General features: G+C 37.5%; 1 protein-coding gene across 8 annotated transcripts; it reads right to left on the reverse strand.

The window, feature by feature from the left end:
* Positions 1 to 4,842: 4,842 nt before the first annotated feature.
* Positions 4,843 to 26,468, reverse strand: SLC35A5 (solute carrier family 35 member A5). Of its 8 annotated transcripts, none has more exons than XM_030802251.1 (7): positions 26,240 to 26,468; positions 24,969 to 25,117; positions 19,250 to 19,348; positions 17,853 to 17,983; positions 14,894 to 14,961; positions 8,277 to 8,437; positions 4,843 to 6,301 (listed from the first exon to the last, which is right to left on the reverse strand). In XM_030802251.1, the coding sequence occupies exons 2-7, from the start codon at positions 25,096 to 25,098 to the stop codon at positions 6,261 to 6,263; spliced, it is 630 nt and encodes a 209-aa protein (XP_030658111.1). In that variant the 5' UTR covers positions 25,099 to 25,117; positions 26,240 to 26,468; the 3' UTR covers positions 4,843 to 6,260. The 8 variants fall into 8 exon arrangements, with proteins under 8 accessions (XP_030658111.1, XP_003261863.1, XP_030658110.1 ...); XM_003261815.4 differs by having other exon boundaries at positions 7,657 to 8,437; XM_030802249.1 differs by lacking the exon at positions 24,969 to 25,117 and adding an exon at positions 24,612 to 24,698 and having other exon boundaries at positions 6,132 to 6,301; positions 7,657 to 8,437; positions 26,240 to 26,327.
* Between the last annotated feature and the right edge of the window lie 25 nt (positions 26,469 to 26,493).

Consider the following 26,493-nt stretch of genomic DNA (forward strand, 5'->3'; position numbering starts at 1 on the left):
ATAACGATATCAATCAATGGGGGAACAGTCTTTTCAACAAATAGTGCTGAGAAAATTGGATGTCCACATGCCAAAGAATGAAGCTGGATCCTTACCTAACACCATATACAAAAATAAACTCACATAAACTCAAAATGTATACAAGACCTAAGTATGAGACCTAAAACTATAAAGCTCAATAGAAAACACAGGGAAAAATTTTCACAACATTCGATTTGGCAATGATCTCTTGGATATGACACCAAAGGCACAGGCAATAGAAGAAAAAATAGACAATTTGGACTTCATTAAAATTTAAAAATTTTGTACATCAAAACATACTATCAACAGAGTAAAAAGGCAAGACACAGAATTAGGAAAAATATTTGCAAATAATATATCTGATAGGGGATTAATATCAAGAAATATAGAGAACTCCTAAAACTCAACAATGGCAACAAAACAAACAACCAGATCCAAAACTGGGCAAAGGACTTAAATAGGCATTTCTCCAAAGAAGATATACAAATGACCAACAAGCACATAAAAAGATGCTCAACATCACTAATTATTAGCGCAAGGGAAATCAAGTCTACATCATCATACCCATTACAATGGCCACTAAATAAACAAAAACAAAAACAGAAAACAACAAGTGTTGGTGAGTATATGAGGAACTTGGGACCCTTGTATACTGTTGGGGGGAACGTAAAATGGTAGAGCTTCTAAGGAAAACAGTATGTCAGATCCTCAAAAAATTAAAAATGTACACTTTAATTTATAAAGAATTACCATATAATCCAGTAATTCCACATCCAGGGATATGTGTGTGTGTGTGTGTGTGTGTGTGTGTGTGTATATCAGCTATACCCACCAACATTCCCACCAACAGTATACAAGGGTTCCAAGTTCACCACATACTAACACTTGTTGTTTTCTGTTGTGTGTGTTTGTGTTTTAGTGGCCACTGTAATGGGTGTAATGTGATATCTCATGGTAGATTTGATTTGCCTTTCCCTAATAATTAGTGATGTTGATCATCTTTTCATGTGCTCATTGGTCATTTGTATATCTTCTTTGGAGAACTGCCTATTCAAGTCCTTTGCCCATTTTTCATGTATATATACTCAAAAGAATTGAAAGCAAGATCTCTAAGAGATTATTTGTAAACTTATGTTCATAGCATCATTATTCACAAGAGCTAAATTGCTGTAAGCAACCTAGGTGTCCATTGATGGATGAATGGATAAAGAAATGTAGCATATACATAAAATGACATATTATTCTGTCTTAAAAAGCAAGGAGATTCTGACACACTACAACACTGATTAACCTTGAGGACATCATGCTATGTAAAAGAAGTCAGTGACAAAAGGACAAATACTGTATGATTCCACTTATAAATGAGGTATTTAGAATAGTCAAAAACATAAAGACAGGAAGTGGGATGTTGGCTGCCATAGATGGAGGGGAGGGAGGAACGGGGAGTTACTGTTTAATGGGTATAGAGTTTCAGTTTTGCAACATGAAAAGGGTTCTGGAAGTAGACAGTGGTGATGGTTGCATAATATAAATATACAAATGTGCTTAATACTACTGAATTGTACACATAAAATGGTTAAGACATGAAATTTTATGCTGTGCATTTTACCACTATAAAAATGGAAAAAAATAATTAGAAATAGCTAGTTAGAACCTATATTTTTACAAAATAATAGAAAAAACTTTCAGACAAAAAATTAAGAATGAGAAAGAAAACAGAACTATACCAATGGGAAATTCAAAGGATTATGAGAATAAATCATAAATTCCTATGCAAATAAATTCAAAAATCTGTATGAATGGCTGATTTTTTTTAGCAAAACAAATGATCAAGAGTGAACCAAGAAGAGGAAAAGGAAGAGAGAAAATGTTGTGAGAGGGAAAAATAAAGTATCTCAAAAAAGTGCCAAGCCTAGGCAATTTTACTAGTGAGTTCTTTCAGAACTTCAGGGAACACATAAAGCTGGTATTTTAAAAATCTTTCCAGGGCACCAAGGCCAATGGGAGTTAGCAGCATCCGTATGGGATTGTTAGGAACATGGGTTGATAAATCCACGGCAGGATTAAATGCATGATTTGTAAAGTCAACAAGTCTGTTATCTTAACAGCCATAGGGTGGTACTTGAAGGAACTAAAACAGCAAGTGAGGGCAGAAGTTCTGCAGGACTGTTGGGGGTCTGTTATGATTCTATTTGAGCAAAATATCACTTTCTCATTACCTTCATATTTCAACTAGAAATTTATTGGTTGTAAAGCTTTGTATTTTAATTTGTAAATGTTTCAGTTTTCATATAAAAAATACAAGCAGTTTATACTTCATGTTTGTACGTATTTAAATAGCAGTAAAGTAGAAAAAAGTCCATGCTGACATTTATAACATTTTTTTTCCTTTAAAAGGAAGTTTAAGAAACTCTGCTCTAGGTTTTAGAGAAAAAAATATCACACTTCATTGAGCTTGACTTTCTCTGCCTCTTCTCCCCACAGGAAACGTGGACGTTCATGGAAAAATCAGGACATAGGTATAGGAAAAAGGAGCCAAGGAGGATATGGCCTATTTAATCGAGCCAACTGGGTCTATAAAGAAAAGCAAAAAGATTCTCTGCAGATCTACCAAGTCTAGTCCAGCTTACAAGTGACAAGGCTACCACATGGGACTTCAGAAGCAAAAAAAGCCTTAGAATTATAGAGTAATTCTGTCAAGTTATCCCCTCTGTATGTGGATCTTGAAAACCCATGGCAGCAAGATGCAGCTGGACAAGGATTTGAGATCTTGAGTCTAAGCCATCTTTCTCTCTATAACCAACAGCCATGTTGCTGCTTTCCCTCAGGATTAGGCACATTCCTGGACAGTTCAATCCTAGGACCAATGACAGTTAGACCAGGTCATTTATTGCAGGCCACACTTGTGGCACAACCAAAGACTATGCAGAAACTATCAAGGGAACAGATTCAGTGCATTATGTGTAGGTCATAACTGTGCAGAAGAGAATCTAAAAATAGAAAGGGACTTTAGAAATCAGTCCAACTTCTACACTAATGAAGTAATCTCTTCTAAAACATCCTGATGACACAATCTCTTCCTAAAAACTTCAGTGATAATTTACTACTATTCTCTACTACTCTTCAGGAAGGTTCTTTTAACTGTTGAAAAGTAACCTATTTTGGGAAAGTCCTCATTATAATAAAATAATAATCACTACCATATAAATCTTACTGTAGTTTGATTCTCCAGAGCAGAAAAATGTCTACTTCCTTTTTCACATGACAATTGCTCCTCTCCAGGTTATACTATCCTCATTTCAGGGGCATGTAGGATACGGTTTCTAGACCTCTGACCTTCTTAAAACAGTGGTGCCCATAAGACCTCCAGTGGATACACATCAGAACTTCACATCTTAAAAAAAAAAAAACTTTTATTTCATATTGAGGGGGTACATGTACAGGTTTGTTACATTGCGTATATATGGTACACTGCATAATGGGGAAGTTTGGGCTTCTAGTGGACCAATCACCCAAACAGTGAACATTGTACCCAATAGATATTTTGTCAACCCTCATGCCCTTCCCATCTGATATGGTTAGGCTTTGTGTCCCCACCCAAATCTCATCTTGAATTGTAATCCCCATAATCCCCAGGTGTTGAGGAAGGAACCAGGTGGAGGTAATTGAATCATGGGGGCAGTTTCCCCCATGCTGTTCTCATGATAGTAAGTTCTCATGAGATCTGATGGTTTTATAAGCATCTGGCAGTTCCCCTGTTGGCACTCTCTCCTGCTGCCTTGTGAAGAGGGTGCTTGCTTCTGTTTCACCTTCGGCCATGCTTGTGAGTTTCCTGAGGCCTCCTCCCCAGCCATGCAGAACTGCGAGTCATTTAAACCCCTTTTCTTTATAAATTACCCAGTCTTGGGTATTTCTTTATAGCAGCATGAGAATGGACTAATACATCACCCTTCTCACTTTGGAATCCTGTGTCTACGTGTACCCACTGTTTAGGTCCCACTTATAAGTGAGAACATGTGGTATTTGATTTTCTGTTTCTGAATTATTTCAGTTAGGATAATGGCTTCCAGCTGCATCCATGTGGCTTTAAAGCACATGGTTTCATTATTTTTTATGGCTGCAGAGTATTCCATGGTGTATATGTACCACATTTTCTTATTCCAGGTACCACCGATGGACACTTAGGTTGAGTCCATGATTTTGTTACTGTGAATACTGCTGTGATAAACATACCAGTGCAAGTGTCTTTTTGATAAAACGATTTATTTTCCTTTGGGTAGATACCCAGTAGAGGGATTGCTGGGTCGAATAGAACTTAACATGTTTAGTTCCAGCACATGATCTTGTGCTCTCACTCTTTCTCTCCCTCTCTCATTAAGTGGCAAGTTAACATAAGTAAACTTAACTTTGTGCAAAAAATGCTTCCCCAAGAGTAAGGTGAGAAAAAAAAGTAATTGTAAATAAGAAAATCAATCTCCTTGCACTACTGAAATCTGCTATTTAATGTATTCTGTATGTGATTTCTTTGTAAGAATATTTTTGTAATTTTTATGTTTTATGAGATAAAAATGTTTTGTATGCCACATTTCCTAAAAAGGTCCTGCTGTACCTCATTTCCCTTACCTTTAAAATAAATCGCCATAATAGATATAATCTTCCTTTCTCACATAACTGATGAAAATGCCTTTGTTATTGTTAGAAGTAAAGATCTACTTAAAGAGAAAGTTTTAAAAGTTGTGTAGGTTTTTGTCTCACTCTATTTTTTAAGATTAAAAGTAACTCCACATCCCACCCTAAATGACAGAGTGGCATCACAAGACATAGGTTTAATAATAATTTAAATTACAAATTTCCACCAATTCTTGCCAGTCATATTATTGTGGATATCACAAATGAATTATATAATAGTATATTACCTTATATTCATCTGCATGAAACTTAAATGTATAAGTTTCTGAGAATGACACCATAAAGCTCATATTTACAGTATGGTAGTCGGTAAACATACAGGCCTGCCAGTTAAGCCCACTCTTCTATCATCACCCAGATGCATGACTCTGAACAAGTCACTTTTGTTTGCTAATTTTTAAAATCATCACCTGACTTCTCTATCTACGAGTTTACTGGCTGCATGCAAAATACCATGAAAAATACCATGCACTTGTAAGTGTGAAGTAGCACTATAAAGCGACTTATATATTCCTGGTCTTCCTATTTTTAGAGTAATAATATTCACATATCAGTTAAAAGTCAACATGTGTTTGCTAAGTGATCTTTTTGAAAGGATCCCTTTAAAAGCTCCTAGGCATCAGCTTTACTGACAATCTGGTATGATTCTGAAGCCAGCGTCTCAACTCTTGGAAAGATATACAATAGTCACAGCTTGAATTAGTAACTAATAAAATAAAATGCTCTCTTATTCTCCAAAATGTAATAATTCAAGAGTAATGACATCAAGATTTTTCTCCTCAAACTGAGGAGAAAAAAGCCCCACCATGGCTTGTTTAAATGACTTAAAATACAAGTGGTAACTATGGTGACTAGGGAACCAATGTTTAAAACATCAAAAGATTATTACAAAAATCAAATTTCCCATGAATTTCTAAAAATTAAAATTCTGAGATTTTGTGTCTGAGAAACTGCTTCTTCAGCAAAATATTTAGCACAGACTACATCATCCCAAATGTATGGTATGGCCAGGTATTTAGGTCCTTCAACCAACATTTTTAGAAAGGGTCCCATTGCTCTTTACTTGCAAAATGACTATCTCTAGGGCCTCAAAATTCAAGAAACAACGTAGATTATTTATAATGTTAAAAAAGGGAAGACTTTGGCATGTTAACTAGAACTACATAATTGTGAATATCTGGCAAATTGATCTCTATGTGTATATACAAGCTAACATGATTATTACAAGTTTTTTGGAAGCTTGAAGGCCAAGGAAAATAATCTGCAAATATATCTTGCCGATTTATCAAGTACTGAGATGTGAATGAATTCTTCATATTATTACTCCTATATCAGTTCTTTAGAATTTCTTAGCCTTTGGGTACTCTAAGCCTTGGATGGAATCATTTAGGGAGTAGCTAGATATATGCAAAGAATATTATGATTTAGAAACATTTCCGGTTAATCAAAGTGAAAAGATAAATATTACAAACACTGAAAATGTGAAAATAAGGTTCAAGAGAGCTGCCAACTATCTGGGTACCAGTTAGAAAGTATCTTCATCTGACTCATCACTCTTGGGTTTGGTAAGTCTTTCTAGTTCTTCTCCATCCTAAAAGGAAACATGAAAGCAGTAATTAGAACAAAACTGGAAAGGTAGCATTTTTAAAGATTACTAAGGGGAAACCTTACTAACGAATCACTGATCTTACCTCATTAAGCTATAGATATAACCTGGCCAAATTAAATAAATACTTGCATTCTTGGAAAGTTAACTATAGAAGTATGAGAGGATAAAAAAGTGAAGTGTACTCAGTACTCAAAATTTCAAAGCTATCATGAGCAAAGTGAGGAGCACCACCTGCTGGTATTGCAGAAAAATGATTAAAGGTTAGAGAAATAGGCCTTCATAGGCCTTGTTACCTATATATTTTCTTTTGCTTAAAAATTAGAGCAAATGGCATTATCAGCTGTTGGAAAATAATATAGGACTTCTGGATATACACTCTGGCTAAGAGCAGGGTATCTGAAACTCAAGATCCTAATTTTTTCATCTTTAGAATCTGTTGAATCACGACAAGAGGCATTACACCCAGGCAAGCTCTGCCATGAATGTTATTAAGCAATAGATTATTTTTCCCAAAGAGTGAAATGCTCATTGTATAAAATATTTCATATTTTGTGTGTTCAAGAAAATTGTAAATCTAAAGCTAGATGTCTATTTCACTTATTTAACATATATTTAACTCCTTAATTGAATCTTCAAAGAGATCATTAATTTGCCAATAAAATGATTGACAGAGCCTTCCAAAACAATTGCAAGCAACTGGGAGATATTCAGAATAATTGCATAAGCATTTTTCTAGAAAATATTTTCCTCCTACTTGCCTTGCAAGGATCCTTTTGAAAACTACCTTTCTAGTGAAATAAACAAACCCTGCCCTTCTGGCATACTGGCTTATGAATAACCACAGGGAGGACTGATGAGCCAGGCTTTCTATTTAACAAGACTTATTAATATGAAAGGCCAACTTCTCTCACAAATGAGCTTATTTCCCTAACTATGGTGGAACAGAAAGAGAAACGGACTTGGAGTCAGATATAGGTGTACCAGTTCTTTCACTGATTATCTGTAAACCATTTTGCCTGTTTCTTCACTTGTAAAACTATGGAGACAGGACAAGACAACCTGTGAGGTATCTTCCAGGTGTATAATTCTATAGTATTCTATGAAATAACACATAAGGTCCTTGAGATTGACTTATACTTTTTCTCTACACCTGACAGCATTGATCATGAGCCGTTGCAAACATCAGGAGTCCAAGGAATGTTTGTTGATTCGGTTTTAAAAGTCAGAGATCCAATACATTCTTTGACAAATCAGTACTGATTTTATCTTTTTCCTTGAATTAACTATGCTTTAAATTTGGGAAGAACAAGCAAAAAGGAGCACCCTCACAAACTTACCCCACTGGAACGCTCCCAAAGATTGCCACTTAGATCTCGGATCCTTTCTTGCCTAGGTGCATATTCCAGACCTTGAGGCTTGCTGGCATTATAAATAAATATAGAGAGAAGGACTGATGGGGCTTCCAAGAAAAATTCCAGGGAGGGCCTGAAGTCAAAGACCAGGACAGACACTGTTGTGATAATGACAGTGGTAACCTGGGCCATCAAGACATGGAACATGTTATCCAGGAACTTCAGAATGAAAGCCACTGAAAGGCCCTGGAATGCAGTTACAAAAATAAGGGCTACTGAAAATGCATTGTGGCCATAAAAAAATCCACAGTTCTTAATCTGATCACGGTTACTCCTCTGAAGGCCCAGAGTCAGCCCATTAAACAGAATGCCAAAGAAATAGAGTTTGCTGTTCTGTATGAAGATGCTTTCAGTGAGCTGGTTCCCTTCCTTCAATATCTTTTCATTATAGATATTAGCCATTGAAGAAATAAAACACTGGACTATAATAAGAACATGGCCCATGCCAAGACGGATGTGACTGAAAACCCTGGCTGTGGTGTTCCATTTAGCTTCAGGAAAAGTCCATTCCTTTGCTGTACAATTGTCTTTTCTGGGACACTCACTTCTGAAAAGAAGGCAGGAATTGGAAGGGCTGAAGAAGGCATCGTGATGAAATCCATGTCCTGCCAAGTTGTGCTGTAAAGTTTTAGTCCCGGCAGTCAAGGCCACAATGGACAAAAATAAAATCAGGAGGGAAGCCCACTGGATCCAGTTTAGACGCCTCCTGTTCAAAGATGAAAAACAAGATTTTACTACTGTTTTCCCCCCGTATCAATAGTTTCTACTGAAAACTCAGTCACTTGAGTATTTGGTTGAATAAACTGGACCCAGTTTTTGCTAGCATTTCCTACCATTCAAGTTCAGAGAAAACCTGTTGGTGCCTGTCTCTCAAATTTAATGTTTTAATTCATTTTTATAACACCTATCCCCTAAGGCTGCTCAAGTCATTTCCCTTCTGTGTAGGTTTCCTTTTAACCTACAAGTTTAACATGGCCTCCTTTCTACCTCTAGAGCTATCTTGGACCTCTGACACAATAACTTTTGTTGTACTATAAAGTTACAGCAGAGATTCTCAACCTGGTTTCCTAGAACCAGAAAGAATGTAGATGAGCTTCAGAAATCCTGTGTATAGATTAATTTCCCCCTATGTAGGAGATCCTGCAAAGCTTTGTCAAATCTTTAAAGGTGTCCATAACCCAAAAAAGATTTAAAGGAGAAGGTCGGCTCTAGATCCATGGCCTAATCATAGAGCATTAAACAGCAAACTGCTGGCTGACAAGCCAAAGAAAAATGTTATTTTGGGTAGTATTTCAGTTTACAAAGTCCTAACAATCCTTTATTTATTTTCCTTAGCAACAAACTTGTGAGATATAAAGGACATGTACTATTATTATTCCATTTTGCTGATTCATGCTATTCAACAGATGTTTAATAAGCAGCTACTACGTGCCAGGCAATCTGGGGAGATAAAGATGACATCTCCATGTTCAAGGAATTTATGCTTTAACAGTGAGAAAACAATGAAACTAAATGATTTCAGTATGTGTGAAAAGTGATTAATGGGACAACTGGAGTAAACTGAGCAACACTAGAATCTGTAAATAGTCAGGTATTGCTTCAAAGAGGAAATGACACTTGAGCTAAAAGATGAAAAATAAATTGAAGTTTATCATGTGAAAAAGGAGGTGGTGATATACCTAGGCAGAGGGAAGAGTCTCTATGCAAAGGCAACAAGAATGTACAATGCTGACAAAGAGGAATATCTCACTCTCATTGGCGTCGTCAGGAGGCCTCTTGGGGGAACAAAATCTTGATGTTTGAAGATCAGTTAGTTAGGCAAAGAAGGGGAACACCAAGAAAAAAAGAGGAACATAAAAAATGCAGAAGTGTAAAGCAATAGGTGAGAATCAGAAGTTATGAGAATTTTTATATCATTGGAGCATTTATTGAGCACCTACCATACACTTAGGCATTTCTGCTCTAAGGGAGGAAACAGTTAACATAACAGATGTCCCTAAGGTCATGTACTTAAAGACTAAAGAAGGGATCGGATCCATGGTTTTGTATGTCTTCCTTCTGCATCATCACGCTTCCTAAGTATAATTCTAAGTTTCCAGGATGCACATATAGGAAGTTGTGTGCATATAAAGCTTCATGCTCTGAAACTGCTAAATGCACAGACTAGCCTAGATAGCAGCATACCTGTGCACACTATTATATGCTTTCTCATATGTATGTAATTTTCAAATAGCCAGATCTAGAACTTACTGATGGCGTTAGCACAGCCTTATGCCATCAGGTAAGAAACTGTGAACTAACCACTTAAATTTCTGAAGGTGCAGCTGGTACACATTAAGTAGCAGAAAACAAACAGAATGACCACAGAGATAAAAAATGGGTGTCCATTTTACAAAAAAAATTATATAATTTTTGCAAATCACATACAAGTGAGGCAATGACATAATGTATAGTTCCTCTAAAAGTTTTGTAGCAGCTATACATTTTTCACTAATATTAAGAAAAAAGAAAGAAATCCTTAAGCTAGAAAACACCTTCTGTAAACAATTACTCATTCAAGGTAATGCTCTAAGGAACGTAAAATTTATTAAGGATTAAGCTAAAAATTAAAAATGGTAGATTTTTAGGAAAGAAAACAAAGCTTAATAAATTACCCTGTAAAGTCAGCTGACAATCTGAAATGACAACTGAGTCTGCATGACCGAATTTGTTCTTCGGTTTAACTGATACACAACAGTGGAAGCTCACTTCACTCCTCTCTCCACTGCCTCGGTGAAACATAGTAATGGATGCTCGGAGCCGAATGCCTGTGGCTAGAAGGCTACTCTTCCTGAGGGCCTCTCCTCCCAAGTGAATTGTTTGCTCACAGAATCTCTGTTCCTAAACATGTTTTTGCCAGGTGACCTCACTGTTGTCACTACATAAAGATTACATAAATGATAAACTATGAGTAAAAGACAAGAAGCTGTTTTTATGAAAACTAAGTTGAACACTTCGGGAAGACTAAGTGAAGGTAAATCATTCAGAAGATAAAAAGCTGTTTTCTAATAACATATAGGTGAGCTAAGGAACTTCAATCAGTAACACATACTCAAAGAAGGGGCTTTAGTTCAACATTAGAAGAATGATGAATACATGTATATTTACATATTCTAAGTTAAAATAAATTGTTTAGATATTTTCTATATATACTTACGTATATGATTCACCACTATAAGTTTTCCTAGCAACTAACCAATAGGTTCAAATTGTGTCAGATAAGAGCACTTCTGTATTTGGTGGTAGTAAACTAATGCAGGGTATGAAGACAATTAAATGGAAAGACTCATATAATTGTTTTCTCAAGAAACTGTACAAAACACATTTCTTAGTAGCACAAAGAGAGTGACAAGGGGCAGATTTATAATGAGAAATCACAGAGAAAATTTATCAAGTGAATGAATGATTCTGGAGAAATGCTTATACTACTACTGAGTGGCACTTTTCTTTGTTCTTCTGCTGTTTCAGACAGTAACTAAACTTTACCCTTACTTCCTAGACATCCACTATGTTTCAAAATTTATTTTTAAATAATTTTTTTCCATACCTTCTCTTTGAGGAAGTCAGAGAAACATATACATTTTTTAGGTAAAAATAAGTGCTGGTCTTGGTTATCTTTTGCCTCCAATCTCAATGTTTAGGTTGGTATTATTTCCCAAAGCTAAAGCAAACAAGATTGTACAACTTTGCTTAGGTTACAAGCAAACCAGGGAAGCAAGCTACAAGGCATAATGCCTGCTACCAGTTTCTACCATGAACCAGTGGCTTATACTTCAAAGAACAAATCATAATAAATGAATCCTAAAAAATGCAATAATATTTTTTTATAATTTTATTTTTTTTTTAAAAAAATAATTAGATATAATTTTTTCTATTAAATGCCTCCAAGTAATTCCTGCAGTAGTTACCAGACTTACTTTTGCCTGCTTTTGTAGCCTTATATTCTTTTTAAAAATTTTTAAAAATTATTTATCTTTTTTTCTTTAAAAAAATTTTTTTTAATTATTTTATTTTATTTTGTAGCCTTGTATTCTTTACCTGTATGGGAAAGGTATTTGATAGTTCTGCTACAATAAAGTATAAGACAACAGATTTAATATTCTAAATGAAAAGTGACAAACAAAGAATATGTGATAGAACTATTAAGCTGCTACTTCTAGGTCAAAATTTAATCACAAAGGGCAAAAAGACCATCAAATGATTCACAAAGAGTAAATTAAATAGGGAAAAACAATGCACTCCACCAACTCCAAAAAGATCAAAATAGAACAAAGTTGACTTCAAAATGTAGTAAAAGCATATACATCAATGAGATATTTTTCAGCTTTAAAAATTGGAAGGAAATCCTGTCACATGCTACATGGATGAACCGTGAAGACAATATGCTAAGCTAAGTGAAATAAGCCAGTCACAAAAAGACGAATACTGTATGATTCTATTCATACGAGGAATCTAAAGTAGTCAAATTCATAGAAACAGAGAGTGAAATGGTAGTTATCAGGGGTTAGGGTGAGGCGGGGAAAGGAGAGTTGTTTAATGGACTTAGAGTTTCAAATTTGTAAGGTGAAAGAGTTCAACATCTACTTCAAAACAACATGAATATACTTAACACTACTAAAGTGTACGCTTAAAAATTGTTAAGATGGGCTGGACACGGTGGCTCACGCATGTAATCCCAACATTTTGAGAGGCCGAGGCAGGTGGATCACAAGTTCAGGAGATCGAGACCATCTTGGCCAACATGGTGAAACCCTGTCTCTACCAAAATACAAAAAATTAGCCGGGCGTGGTGGCACGTGCCTGTAATACCAGCTACTTCGGAGGCTGAGGCAGGGGAATTGCTTGAACCCAAGAGGCGGAGGTTGCAGTGAGCTGAGATTGCGACCCTGCACTCCAGCCTGGCGACAGAGCAAGACTCCATACCCCCCCGCCCCCCACCCAAAAAATTGTTAAGATGGTAAATTTTTTTTTCACCACAATTAGAAAAAAAGAGTTAAAAAATGTAGTAAGGCCAGGCGTAGTGGCTCACATTTGTAATCCCAGCACCTTGGGAGGCCAAGGTGGGCGGATCACCTGAGGTCAGGAGTTTTGAGACTAGCCTGGCCAAAATGGTGAAACTCTGTCTCTACTCAAAATACAAAAATTAGCTGGGCGTGGTGGTGTGCACCTGTAGTCCCAGCTACTTGGGAGGCTGAGGCACAAGAATTGCTTGAAGACGGGAAGAGGAGGTTGCAATGAGCCAAGACGGTGCCACTGCACTCCAGCCTGGGTGACAGAGTAAGACTCTGTCTTAAAAAAAAAAAAAAAAAAAAGTAATAAAATACTTAAAAGGCATTCTCATAAAAGACAATATTAGATTATTAGCATGTTATTTTCCAAGGACGCAAAACAGAGAGATGTCAACAACAAAGCAAATATATGTCTAAGAATCAGTATTATTCCTCTGAAAATAAGAAAGTATGTAGAAATTTTTTTGAACTTTAATTCATACCAGTGTTAGTTATTATTAAAATTAGCAAAATGTAATCAATATTATAATTAGTATTAAAAGCAAATATTTAACATGTATAGTATAAATAGATTTAGATTTAAACTTAGAATGAACTTTCTTAATACAAATAGTTAAATGCTTAAAAATTTAACAAGGAATACTTACTACAGGATAGGACTAAAGCTACTGGCCAATTTCAAGTCAGGCAATACATACTTTTAGTCTTTAGTAAAATTCAGTTTTAAATTGATGTAATTTTGATGTAATATTTTTATATTATACAATTTCAGTATAATACCATCTGTACTCATTTAAAGTAAATGACACTTTAAAAAGACATGTTTTTGAGACCTGTACTCCCTTATTAAACAGTGATCCTTTTATCATCTTGGAATATGGAAATGGTCTTGGAACCATTTTATTTATCTTCACAGAAGTGCATCGCTAATCTATCACAGGAATCAATATACAAATATTATTGCTTGCAGACATTTTCTCAAAAGTCAACTTTTTATACTACAAAGTGAGATTCAAACTGATTTCAAAGACTTCAAAATGTTTTTGGAATATCATTTTTTTAGTTAAAGAATTATTTTCACAGTTCACAAATAAATTGACAAACAGATACATAGAACAAACTTCGATGTACTCTAACATTTAAACTGGGCTAAACGTATTGTTCACTTTTTCCTTATCTCTCACATTAACTATCAAATTAAATGTTTCCTCAGGGTAAAAGAAAATATATCAGGAATCTTATATAATTTATATATTAAGTATATCATGGACTCAACAAATTAAATCTTTGTACCAAGCCAGTCACCCTTTCATATACACAAATTATGAAAGAACATACTATCACACAGCACACTGAGAATCAATAAATCAAAAAGAATGTAAAATTTAAAAAAACAACAAATTTAATAAGAAATTAATTTTATTTTTTAAACATTATCATTAAATAAGAAATTAAACTGAAGTTAAGTATCCAGATCCTGTACCATCTTCCTGCCTTAGGACACTCTGGCTTTTGCTTTGAAGGGAGCTTAATTTACTTAAAAATGTTTATACTATTCAACGGTCCTCTTGGAGATAGTAAAAATTGGTGATAACATTTTTAAAAGTTTAAAAACCTACCCTTCTTAACTGTAATTTTGACTAGATTCTTCACATACACCCTCTGCTAATTAGTGCTTAAATCACGTCCTCATCTCAAATAGTTTAATAAAAAATTGGCCATTATCTATCATCTCCAAACTCCAAATTACAAATATATTAACAATCTTAGGAACCATTTGCTTCCCTATTACTGCAGAAAGATTTTGCATAAAAAGCTCATTAATTCTTTGTTGAAAATCTGGCACTAAATATGAAAATACTAACTATAACACAGTCAATTATCTCATTTTTAAGATGCTCAAGACATTTTCATTCATCTGATCACAGAGGATTTAGATGGACTAGCACTGGAGCTACTTTCTACATGGCTTAAACGTGCCCAGTACACAAAGCCAATTAGGAACAAAACTCCTGGCTTTGGGATTCTGAGGGCTCAGTGTTCTGGGTATATCATTTGAAACCGGGCTATGTTATTTTAAAGTATGATATATGTTTTCACAGCAAGTTACTTACTTCAGCACTATCCTGAATAGAAGAGCTGTTGTTATAATGCTAAAATTTGAGAAGATAACAGCCATGGCCTAGAAAGAAAGAGAAGATACAGTTACAGTCCAAACGAAGTACTGACCTCAGAAATGTCCTAGCTTGGCAGTTCACCTGACAAAAAAAGCTTTTTGGTCAAAAAACAGAGGGGTTATTAAGGTAGCAATTTCAACTAAGGATTAAATTCCAGTTTTGTCGCTTGTCAAATTTATGTAGATATGATCAAATTATTGTCCAGGCATTGCCTGTGTAAATAATCTTTATATACAGATCTGAAATTACTTATAAATTCTAAAGGTTTACGTCTAGAAATGACAGTTGCTATGCTTATGAAGCCTACTTTTCAAAGTTCTCAAAGCGCCTTATGGATTTTTAACACTGTTTCTATGGTCACACAGAAGGTAGGTATTGTATGGCTCATTAATATAGTGAGAAAATTGAAGTATAGATTTTTTTAAGCATCTTTACCATTCTAGGAATTGTATCAATTTTCCTGGTTGAACTGCAGTAACTCAATACCAAACTCATACTTGACAGCCCTGCACACTGATTCAAGTTGTTCTAAACACTTAGAAATGTATCAGCCAGATTTTAAAACCATTTGTTTTTACGAATTCAGTCCTATTTCACACATGAGAGTATTAATCTGAACATGTACACATTATGCTCAGAAAGCATGAAATTCCATCATTGCTGCCCATAATTAGATCTGACAACAGTAATAATTTTTTAATGCAAATCTTAGGATGTACTTCACCCTGCCTTCCTGCTTGCTATCACTTTAAGGTGATTAAACCCCAAAAGATACTAACAGTCATATATACCCACTAATTAAAACAAACATGGCTAATATGCAGCTAAATTAAAGATAAAACTCAATTAAAAATGGCAACAACTCCGAGAATATAACATTGTTGTTTTTCTATTAAATTCTTATGGGAACCACCATTTTAAGGTTTTCTCAGTGTACTTCTCTGTAGGCAAATGCCTGTGAACCCCTAGTTAGGAGATGAGTAAGAGGAGAAGAGGAAAGTGGCTGCGAAGTGTAGAAATAGTGGCCTTGATCAATCACATTAAGGGCAGTGCAAAAGTGCCTAACCATGCAGCCTGACTGGCTTGATGAATTCTGAAAATTCTGAAAACTCCTTCCATGCAAGAGGATAAAATAAATAAAACAACAGAGCTCTTTGGCCCAAACGTTCCATGCATCTCTATTTAATTCCTTCAATAGGCTCAGGCACAGCAATACACAGAGTATGCATGTGTTTTATTCTGTAAGATACATGGTTGTTCACAATCAGGAAGGAAGGGCAAAGCAATAAGCTGGAAGAAAAATAAGGAAGATGCCATTTTGCTTTGGTACTGGGGGACACAGAAAAGAGACACAAATTTAGAGTGAATCTGTGATAAAATACAATCAAATGTATTGAATTTGCATAACTTTGTTGGGGGCAGCAATTCTCAAAAACGGAAGAATTTAGGAGAGAACAGATTCTAGATGGACTGGACACTTATTAGCAACATGCATTACAGAGCCGAAGAAAACTTCAGGTGATCAACTGGCCCAGTTCCCTGCCTTTGAACTAGTATATTATTATTATTATTATTATTTATTTTATAGAGGGGGTAACTGAAACTTAAAGCAGCTGGGCCTGCCTAGTTACACAGCTTCTAAATTATGGAAAGTCAAACACCTGTTTTCTACTATCATTCTTGATAGGGTTTGGCTGTGTCCCACCCAAATCTCACCTTGAATTGTAATCCCTACAGGTCAAGGGCCGGGCCAGGTGGAGATAATTGAATCATGGCGGAGGTTTCCCCCATACTGTTCTCCTGGTAGTGAGTAAGTCTCACGAGATCTGACAGTTTTATAAATGAGAGTTCCCCAGCACAAGCTCTCTTGTCTGCTGCCATGTAAGACATGACTTTGCTTCTCTTTCGCCTTCTGCCATGACTGTGAGGCCTCCCCAGCCTTGTGGAACTGTGAGTCTATTGAACCTCTTTCCTTTATAAATTACCCAGTCTTGGGTATGTATTTATTAGCAGTGTGAGAACAGGCTAATACAGTTCTATCTTGAGCCCTCTTTTTCATCCCACTCTAAAACTGATTTGCTTATATTTAAGAAACTTCACAGAGAAGACTGGTAGCAATAGAAATCCTATTTAAAATCAAATGCCTGAATCTACTTTTTAAAGAAATTTAAAACACATTTTGGCAATAAAGGCAATAGAAACCTCCATTTTATAAAACATTAAAGGGAAATATACATGTGACCTATTGTGACCCAAACTGAGTAATAGGTGAAAGCAGAAAACCAAACTCCAGTTCGGATTACTAATGGCTTTCTAAACTGACACAAAGGATGCCAAGAAAGATGAGAAGTGTTTCCAGCATTATCAGTTATAGATGGCATTTCTAGTTGGGAGGACATGATCCCTACCCTTGAAGAACTTGTTGGTTAAATGATAGGACTAACAGAAAAGAAAACCATACAAATAAAATTCATATAAACTACATTAAAACAGGTGTAAGAAAGGTACATTGAGTGTGTAACTTTGTGAGTTTATCAGGGAAGTTTTCTTGGATGAGGTCCTGGATGCTGAGATTAATATTAGAGGTTAGTGGCCACAGGACGTCTTAGAAAATAGGCATACTAATTAGGGTTACATAAAAAGAGGTGGCTTCAGATTTCTTGGTCTAGGGAGCAACTCCCCCATGGTAGTCCGCCCAGTTTAATACAGTAATCTTGACCATTTAAGAGAATCTGGCATGCATATTGATAATTCAGTACTCAGATAATTCTGGGGAAATCTAAGCAAGGCCAGTGAGGACAATGAGAAACTAACAATGCCAATCAAAATGATAAAAAATTCTGGGATTTATTTCTCCATATCTTTCAATGATATTTTCTTTTTCATGTTTACTTACTGGTTGAAGATAGGACAGGACATAGAAGACAATCAAGTTATCCAGGAAATAAAGAAAGGCAGGAATGGACCACTTCATGAAATTAGAGAATTCCTTCCAGGAAGCACATTTCAAATTTCTACTTTGATGATCTTAGAAAGAAATACAGTGTAAATAAATGACCTTGATGAGAATGCCCACATTTTTAAAGAAATTACACTGCACTTGATTACTGATACAATTCTTTAAAGGGAGCTTTATAAATGTGCCTCCATTTCATTACTGTCTCTTCAACCCACCAGTTTCATCACTGACAACCAGCAACAACCTTAGGACTACTGGTTATCCTAATTCCCGTTAATTTGAGATAACAGAAGTATTACTTAAGGCAACTCAGAATACATATGTGGTTTCTCTTACTACTGTAAGAGCATAAGGCCAAGAGGGAGATCAACAAGTTAGAATAAGTTAAAAAAAAAAAAAAATCAAGCTTTCATACTGGAATTTTTGCCCCCCAGGGCAAATCAGGAAAGGGGGATACTAAATCGAAATTTATATATATGGAACTAGAGAAAGTTTACTTTTAGTAATCCTAGTCAGTTATTATTCCATCTCTAGGTTTCTAAAAACTTAGGCACTGTAGCAGAGAGAATGTAAAACAAAAAGAAAACAAAGGCAGTTTAAGGCCCTGCAAATAATGCATGAGTTTTATGAGACTAAGAAAAGTAGTCACTAATGAGAAACTGCAAAGTTTGAAACCCTGGAGTATGAAAAGACATCTTGCTGGGCAAACACTTTAATGCTCTAAAGTTTATGTTTACCTCATGTGTGAAGGTATATGAAAGAGGCAGAGGGAGCGGAGGTGCAATAATTGGGGAACTAAGGTGAAGAATTAATATAAAGAGCATATACATTCCATGGAAGGCTACATACTTTACATTTGAGAAAGGAGTTAGTATCCCTATGTGATAGCTCAGAAAACTGGAGCTCAGAGAAAATAATCTGCCCCACAACAGTCTCTTTGATGCCTGTGCACTATGCTACCTTCCCTGTAGGAAATGGGAACTATTTTGAAATATGATACATCTCAAGTTAGACAGCACATGATTTAGCAAATCTTTAATTTGAATAAAAACTAACACTGCATGAAACTATCACAGAACAAGTAACAAGACAGAGTAATAGGAAGGGCATTAGGAAACATGAGTTGGTGTCCCAGTTCCTCCCCTTCCTATGCAGCTCTGCATAACACTTTCTCTTTGAGCTTGTTTCTCCACCTCTAAAACATACTTATGTTTCTATCTTAGCTTCCTCATATAAAATTTAATGGACTAAGCTAAATGATATAAAATTTCTTCCAGTTCTAACATTTTTTGGTCCTGTGATTAACAAGTATATAGCACCATTTCAAGACTTACCTTTCTTTATAACACAGAATGACACAAGCACACAGAAAACTAGCTTCACCAGTTCTGAGCACACATTCACAGTAGTTGGAAGATAATCATACTTGTTTTCTGAAATGTAACAGAAATGTTTTTTAACTATGTATTTTATTCTATGTATGTTTATATACAGTATAACTTATAATTGTTTTAAAACTTAAAAGCTGGTTTTACTACTGGTTATATTAAGTTTCTTCCAGTTGCCTTTGCTCCTTTGGGTTTTTTCATCAATTCACCTAATGTATTAGCTATCCCTATCCCATTCGGCTTTTCATTATCCTTGAATTTGTTAAACAGCCTCTCATGTCTTCAACCAAGTTGCTAATAAATACATTGAGGAGGCTAGGACTAAGCAAAGAAAGCTCTGTGGCATGGCATTAGAGACTGCCTGCTAAATTGACCATCAATCAACACCGACTCATCAAACAGTTATGAACTGACCTGCTGAATTATTACTCAGCTCCTAATTCTTCTTGTGACTTCTTTGCCTTGCTAAAATTGAGGTACACTCTGTCTACGACATTCCCTTAAGAGTTTTCCAATCTGTTTTATATCATGGTACACACAGAAAACATTAATATTTGTTTGGCACTCTGGGATAAATGGTACACTGAGGTAAAGAAGGAAACTATCTGAGGCAAAAGGCAACTGGCCTAGGGCTCTGCTACCTTTAGGGCTGAGAGGAAATACTTGGACACATCCAAACCCACTGATGAGCTGGAAAGCTACATCCTAAATTGCAAATCAATAGAATTAGGAAGTGAGGTTTGGTGGTATGACTTCATCTTAACTGTTACTCGTCTCTTCTAAATGCTTACAAACAACTTGCTTTACAATTTTGCCAAGGATAAACATAAACTTTATTGGGTACTATTTTCAGGAATGCATTTTCCCCACTTTTGAAGATATTTGCTTGCTTCTCTCAGTCACATTAAACCAAAATTGGCCAAATGTATGGGAAAAATAGCCAAGTGGACACTGTCTATCCAGAACACTTTCTTCCTCTCTCCTGCGGTTTCTCTTGACCTTCTCAAACTAATCAGAATCAATTCTTTATTCATCTCTGTTCTTATAGCACTACCTCTAAACCTCTATGGCACTACTTGTCTCATTGGAAGTGTGTGAAGTGAAATGGAATGGAAGATCCTTACAAGAAATGGACCACGTTTGTCAGGTTCATATACCTGGCACTTAGTAGGAACTTAATAAATGTTCACCTGAATTTAAATATCTGCCTGTTCAACTTACCCCATCATTCAAAGCATAGTCAAAACATCTCCCTTTTCTCAGTTAAATGCTAGACTTAACTCATACTCTGTTATCCTCCAATGATACTTCTCATGATCCATCATGATACACATAAGCCAACATGTGCACATAAGAAGGGGGGACTTTGGATTACAACTTTCAAACCCTTGTCACTGTTCTTTAGCTTGTTCTTGCTTTTCAGTGGTTTTCTTGCAGTCCTTTCATGGCCGATCCCAGACCATATGACAACATGTTATGTGACTTCCCTCCACACATCTCCTGCCCACACTAACATATCTTTCTACATGGCATTCACTGGATTCCCTTCAGCCCCAGAGGAAGGGGCTAAGGCCCCACTATTCATCCAATCTCCCCTTTAAAACCCTCCCTTCTGGCTGGGTGCAGTGGCTCATGCCTGTAATCCCAGCGCTTTGGAAGGCCAAGGCGGGTGGATCACTTGAGGTCAGGAGTTTGAGACCAGCCTGGCCAACATGGTGAAACCACGTCTCTACTAAAAATACAAAAAAAATAGCTGAGCATGGTGGCACATGCCTGTAATCTCAGCTACTCAGGAGGCTGAGGCAAGAGAATGCTCGAACCTGGGAGGTGGAGGTTGCAGTGAGCTGAGATAGCGCCAGTGCACTCCAGACAGAGCGAGACTCCGACTCAAAACAAAACAAAGAAATCTTCCCTTCTCCTCAGATTGGTTCCATTTCCTTGGTTCCATTTCCTTTGGCTTTAGCGTATCTTTTTTTTTTTTTGAGATGGAGTCCTGCTCTGTTGCCCAGGCTGGAGTGCAATGGCGTGATCTCAGCTCACTGCATGCTCCGCCTCCCAGGTTCAAGTCATTCTCCTGCCTCAGCCTCCCGAGTACGTGGGACTACAGGCACCCACCACCATGCCTGGCTAATCTTTTGTATTTTTAGTAGAGATGGGGTTTCACTGTGTTAGCCAGGATGGTCTCGATCTCCTGACCCTGTGATACACCCGCCTCGGCCTCCCAAAGTGCTGGGATTATAGGCGTGAGCCACCACACCTGCCCCAGTGTATCTTTTTTATCTTCCTCTCTACTAATTGGCTTACTGCCCTTGGCCTACAAACATGCTCAAAACTCTCCCATCTGAAAAACAAAATATAAAATACTACTCCCTCTAGCTACCATACCTTCTCCATCTCTCCCTGAAACAGTATCAACATTCTTTATCTGCCCTTTACTCACTTTCCATTCAGGTCTTATCTCCAAGTAATCTGATTTCTGAAACTAACACCTCTCTGAGATTATCAAACGTCTTCTCATTCTTAATTCTAAAGGGTATCCTTTAATCTTTAGCTTATCATGATGTTGCAATTCTTTCTCAGTCTTCAAACTTTCTTTCCTTTCTATGAGTCATGTGCATTTAGTTATCCCATCTCGCTAAGGATGTCTCCTTAATGCTTTTCTGAGTGTCCGCATGCCACTTAAATGCTGGCATTCCTTGGAGTTTGGCCCTCTTTATTTTCTCATTCTGCATGAGTCCTCTCTCTGTTCCTTAAGTTTTAAATATCAATTTAACATTAATGTCCCCAAATCTATATTCTAGAACATTTAACTTATTGCCCACCATAAATACCCAAATGAAAACCTACCTCCTATTTATTCATGTAATTGGCATTTCCCTCATGTGCATGATATGCCAGATACTGCAGAAAACTGCAGTAAGGATATAGCTCCTGACTTCAACTACAATCTTTTCAAACTCTGCCCAATCTACTCTTCCTCCTAATAGTCTCCATCTCAGCCAAGAACAGCATCAATCCACTCAGCATTCAAACCAGAAACCTTGGAGCTATACGTTATCTCTTTTAATTTTCATATTCAATACATTCTCCAAATCCTGTCTTTTCTATGTTCTGAATACTCCTTATCTATCTTACTACTTCCAAAACACTAAGTTAATCTTCATCACCTATGGCTTTAATTTGCAATAACCCCTTAACTGGCTATTGAGCTTCCTGTCTTTTCCACTGCCATCCAGCTACCATAACAGTCCCTCATTTTACCCTCCTATTTATAATCCTTCAAGTATCCCTTATCCCTCAGACTGGCCTAGAGACTAAAGTCCCAGCTCCTTACCATGGAAAATGAAGTCCTTAACAATCTGAGACTTACCAACCTCTCTCCAGCCAACCACTCCTTCTCTTTCTTCTGAGTCCTTAAACTTTTTTTTTCTTTTTTCTTTTTGAGACAGTTTTGCTCTGTTGCCCAGGCTGGAGTGCAGTGGCATGATCTCGGCTCACTGCAGTCTCTGCCTCCCGGGTTCATTCTCCTGCTTCAGTCTCCCTCGTAGCTGGGATTACAGGCACACACCAACACGCCCAGCTAATTTTTTGTATTTCTAGTAGAGATGGGGTTTCACCATGTTGGCCAGCCTGGTCTCAAATTCCTGACCTCAAGTGATCCGCCCGCCTTGGCCTCCCAAAGTGCTGGGATTACAGCATGAGCTACCGCGCCTGGCTACGAGTCCTTAAACTTTTTGCTTGGTAATTTCAAACTACATGTTCTCACAACATATCCTGCTTTTTTATGCCTCTGTTCCCTTTTACAGGCTGTTGCCTCTGTTTTGAATACCCTTGTTCACCTTGACTTCTAGTGGAACAACTGTCTCCTAATCAGCAAGGTGTTCTCTGATCCATTTGAACTCCACATCATCCCCTACCGAACAGAATATATAACTTTATCCTCTAGACAATCTCTGCATCTTCAGGACATATTATTGCAGTTATTATAATGGATTTTCATGATGTGTTTACATTTATGTCTCTCCTAATAAACTAAGTCTTGAGGACAAGCTCTATATCTTATGCACTTTGAACCTGCTGCTAATACTTAGCCTGGCAGGTAAATGTTAACTGCAGTAGAGACTTAGGTACACATCTGACTCTCCAAGTAGCAGACCATTAAAGGTCATGTCAAGATTGTATGTATCCTCAATTGTGGGGAAAAGAGAGATCAGATTGTTACTGTGACTGTGTAGAAAGAAGTAGACATAGGAGATGCCATTTTGTTCTATAATCTGTAACCTTACCCCAACCCTGTGCTCCCTGAAACATGTGCTGTGTCAACTCAGGGTTAAACGGATTAAGGGCTGTGCAAGATGTGCTTTGTTAAACAAATGCTTGAAGGCAGCATGCTCGTTAAGAGTCATCACCACTCCCTAATCTCAAGTACCCAGGGACACAAAACACTGCGGAAGGCCGCAGGGACCTCTGCCTAGGAAAGCCAGATATTGTCCAAGGTTTCTCTCCATGTGATAGTCTGAAATATGGCCTCATGGGAAGGGAAAGACCTGACCGACCCCCAGCCTGACACCCGTAAAGGGTCTGTGCTGAGGAGGATTAGTAAAAGAGGAAGGGGCGCCTCCTTGCAGTTGAGACAAGAGGAACGCATCTGTCTCCTGCTCGTCCCTGGGCAATGGAATGCCTCAGTGTAAAACCCGATTGTATGTTCCATCTACTGAGATGGGGAAAGCTGCCTTAGGGCTGGAGGTGGGACAGGCTGGCAGCAATACTGCTCTTTAAGGCATTGAGATGTTTATGTGTATACATATCTAAAGCACAGCACTTAATTCTTTACCTTGTTTATGATGCAGAGACCTTTGTTCACGTGTTTACCTGCTGACACTCTCTCCATTATTATCCTATGATCCTGCCACATCCCACTCTCCCAGAAACACCCAATAATGATCAATAAATACTAAGGGAACTCAGAGGCAGGCGGGGATCCTCCGTATGCTGAACGCCGGTCCCCTGGGCCCCCTTTTTTCTTTCTCTATACTTTGTGTCTCTTTCCTTTCCAAGTCTTTCATTCCACCTAATGAGAAACACACACAGGTGTGGAGGGGCAACCCACCCCTTCACTCAATAACTAGTAAGAAGTACTCAATACAGTTTTGTGGAATTAAAGTGTTTGCTTAAATCCTTACATAAAAAAATAGATTTCTTAAATACATACTTATCAAAGCTTATAATTTATATGGTTGATACAATATGACTGCACAATATAATGCTGACACTTTACCATTGATACAATAATTACAATAGTAAGTACCTCACAAATGCCAAGTGACCAAACAAATATATCCTTCTACTTCAAAATAAGGTGCAATTACACATTTTGCTGTAGGTCCAGAAACACCTGTTGATTGAAGTAACAGTCAAATGTTATGACTGGTTCTTCACCAAAGGGTTTGATTTTTGTATTTTACTGACTCACATTTCGTCCAGTATCAAACAATTTTTCTTGTTGAGGAATGCAGGGTTAAATAATCAAATTTAAATATGCTTTATCACTCACATGAAGCAAAAGGCATTATTATCTCCATGTTATATATAAGAAAACCAAAGACAAGAGAGAGATGTGTGATTAGATGGAAGTGCTCCATACATATACCAAGTCTTAACTTACCTTCATTGGCAGAATACTTCACTAGTAAGATGCGACTTGAGCTTAAAGCAATGAATATGGCACCTAGCAGGAATGTATACATTGTTGACAAGGAGCATATTACAGGATGACTACAGCACTGTTTTTCCATTCCACTGTTTTTTAATTGCCTTAAAGAGAAAAATACTTTCATGAACAACCTTGTTGGCAGACCCTAAACGCAAATACCATTGTGAGGACAGAAAAGGACTTTTATAAAATGTTTGGCTATGACTATATCAGCACCAAGAAAGCTGAGGCGTACAGAAGAAACTATGAGAAAAGGAAAGTGAAAATCTGGTAAGAGGGAGTACTCTAGAGACAGAAAAGGTAGAACCAGATTATACCTGCTGACAAAGGTAGCAGGTGAGCAAATGACACTTTGCAACAGCAGAAAAGAATTCTTCAAAGCAATTTTAGCTTTTATTTTTAAATTTTATTTATTTATGTATTTTGAGACGGAGTCTCGCTCTGTCGCCCAGGCTGGAGTGCAACGGCGTGGTCTTGGCTCACTGCCACCTCTACCTACCGGACTCAAGCGATTCTCCTGCGTCAGCCTCCGGAATAGCTGGGGCTACAAGCGCCCGCCACCACGCCTGGCTAATTGTTGTATTTTTAGTAGAGACGGGGTTTCACTATGTTGGCCAGGCTGGTCTCCAACTCCTGACCTCGTGATCTGCCCGCCTCTGCCTCCCAAAGTGCTGGGATTACAGGCGTGAGTCACCGCACCCGGCCTAGCTTTTACTCTTATTAGTAAATAATTTTGTTGTAAGATGAGACTTTCATTAATTGTATTTTCTTCCTCTTTTCCCTCGGAGGAAAAAGCTTATTAAGACAGACTTCATTACAGTAACGACCAAAATGGAAATACCTGAAACACTGCTGTAGTTTTACTGAACTAGTGTTTGAAATGGAGGAGATCGTAGAAATCAATGAGTCTAAGGCCCTCTTTTGATAGGCTGAGGACACTAAACCCCAGGTTGGGTAAGTAACTTGCCCAAAGCCTCCCAGCGTACCGTAGGAATAGCGCATAGAGCCTGTGGGGAATGGGGAGAAATGCAAATACTGACTGACAGCCCGCTTGGCCGCACGCCTACAGCGGACCAATGCAACGCCTCCCCGACAGGACGCGGCCAGGTTTCCCTTCACAGTCAGGGAATGCCCCTCTAGTCACACATGCGCAGTAGGGCTCTTCACTGGCGCACCCTCCCCTCAGACGCAGGCGCAATTCCTTGCCCGCGGGGCGCGGTTACCTCCGTCAGAAGAGCTTGTAGTGGAAGAACGCACATCCTAGAGCTGAGACAGTAACTGTCTGGCCCCGTAGTAGCAGCAGTAGCCTTTAGGGTCCATACGTGGAGAAGCTACAGTAGGTATAGGCGAAAGAGCCTCTCCCTCTAAGCCGCCTATTGCAGAACAAAAACCACGATTACGTCCGGACTGGGAAAAAGCAGACCCGACACCCATTGCGCAGGCGCGTTCAGTGTTACGCTTCCGGAAGGAGGGGAGA

Source organism: Nomascus leucogenys, chromosome 21, assembly GCF_006542625.1.
Source record: "Nomascus leucogenys isolate Asia chromosome 21, Asia_NLE_v1, whole genome shotgun sequence".
Taxonomy (NCBI): Eukaryota; Metazoa; Chordata; class Mammalia; order Primates; family Hylobatidae; genus Nomascus; species Nomascus leucogenys.

Coding starts and splice junctions, on each gene's coding strand:
- SLC35A5 (XM_030802246.1), bottom strand. CDS start 25,140: ATGAAAGTATTTTTCTCTTTAAGGCAATTAAAAAACAGTGGAATGGAA. Junction 17,984..19,249: donor ATTCTGTGTTATAAAGAAAG/GTAAGTCTTGAA, acceptor TTTCTTTCTAAG/ATCATCAAAGTAGAAATTTG. Junction 8,438..14,893: donor CTATTCAGGATAGTGCTGAA/GTAAGTAACTTG, acceptor ATCTTTGAACAG/GAGGCGTCTAAACTGGATCC.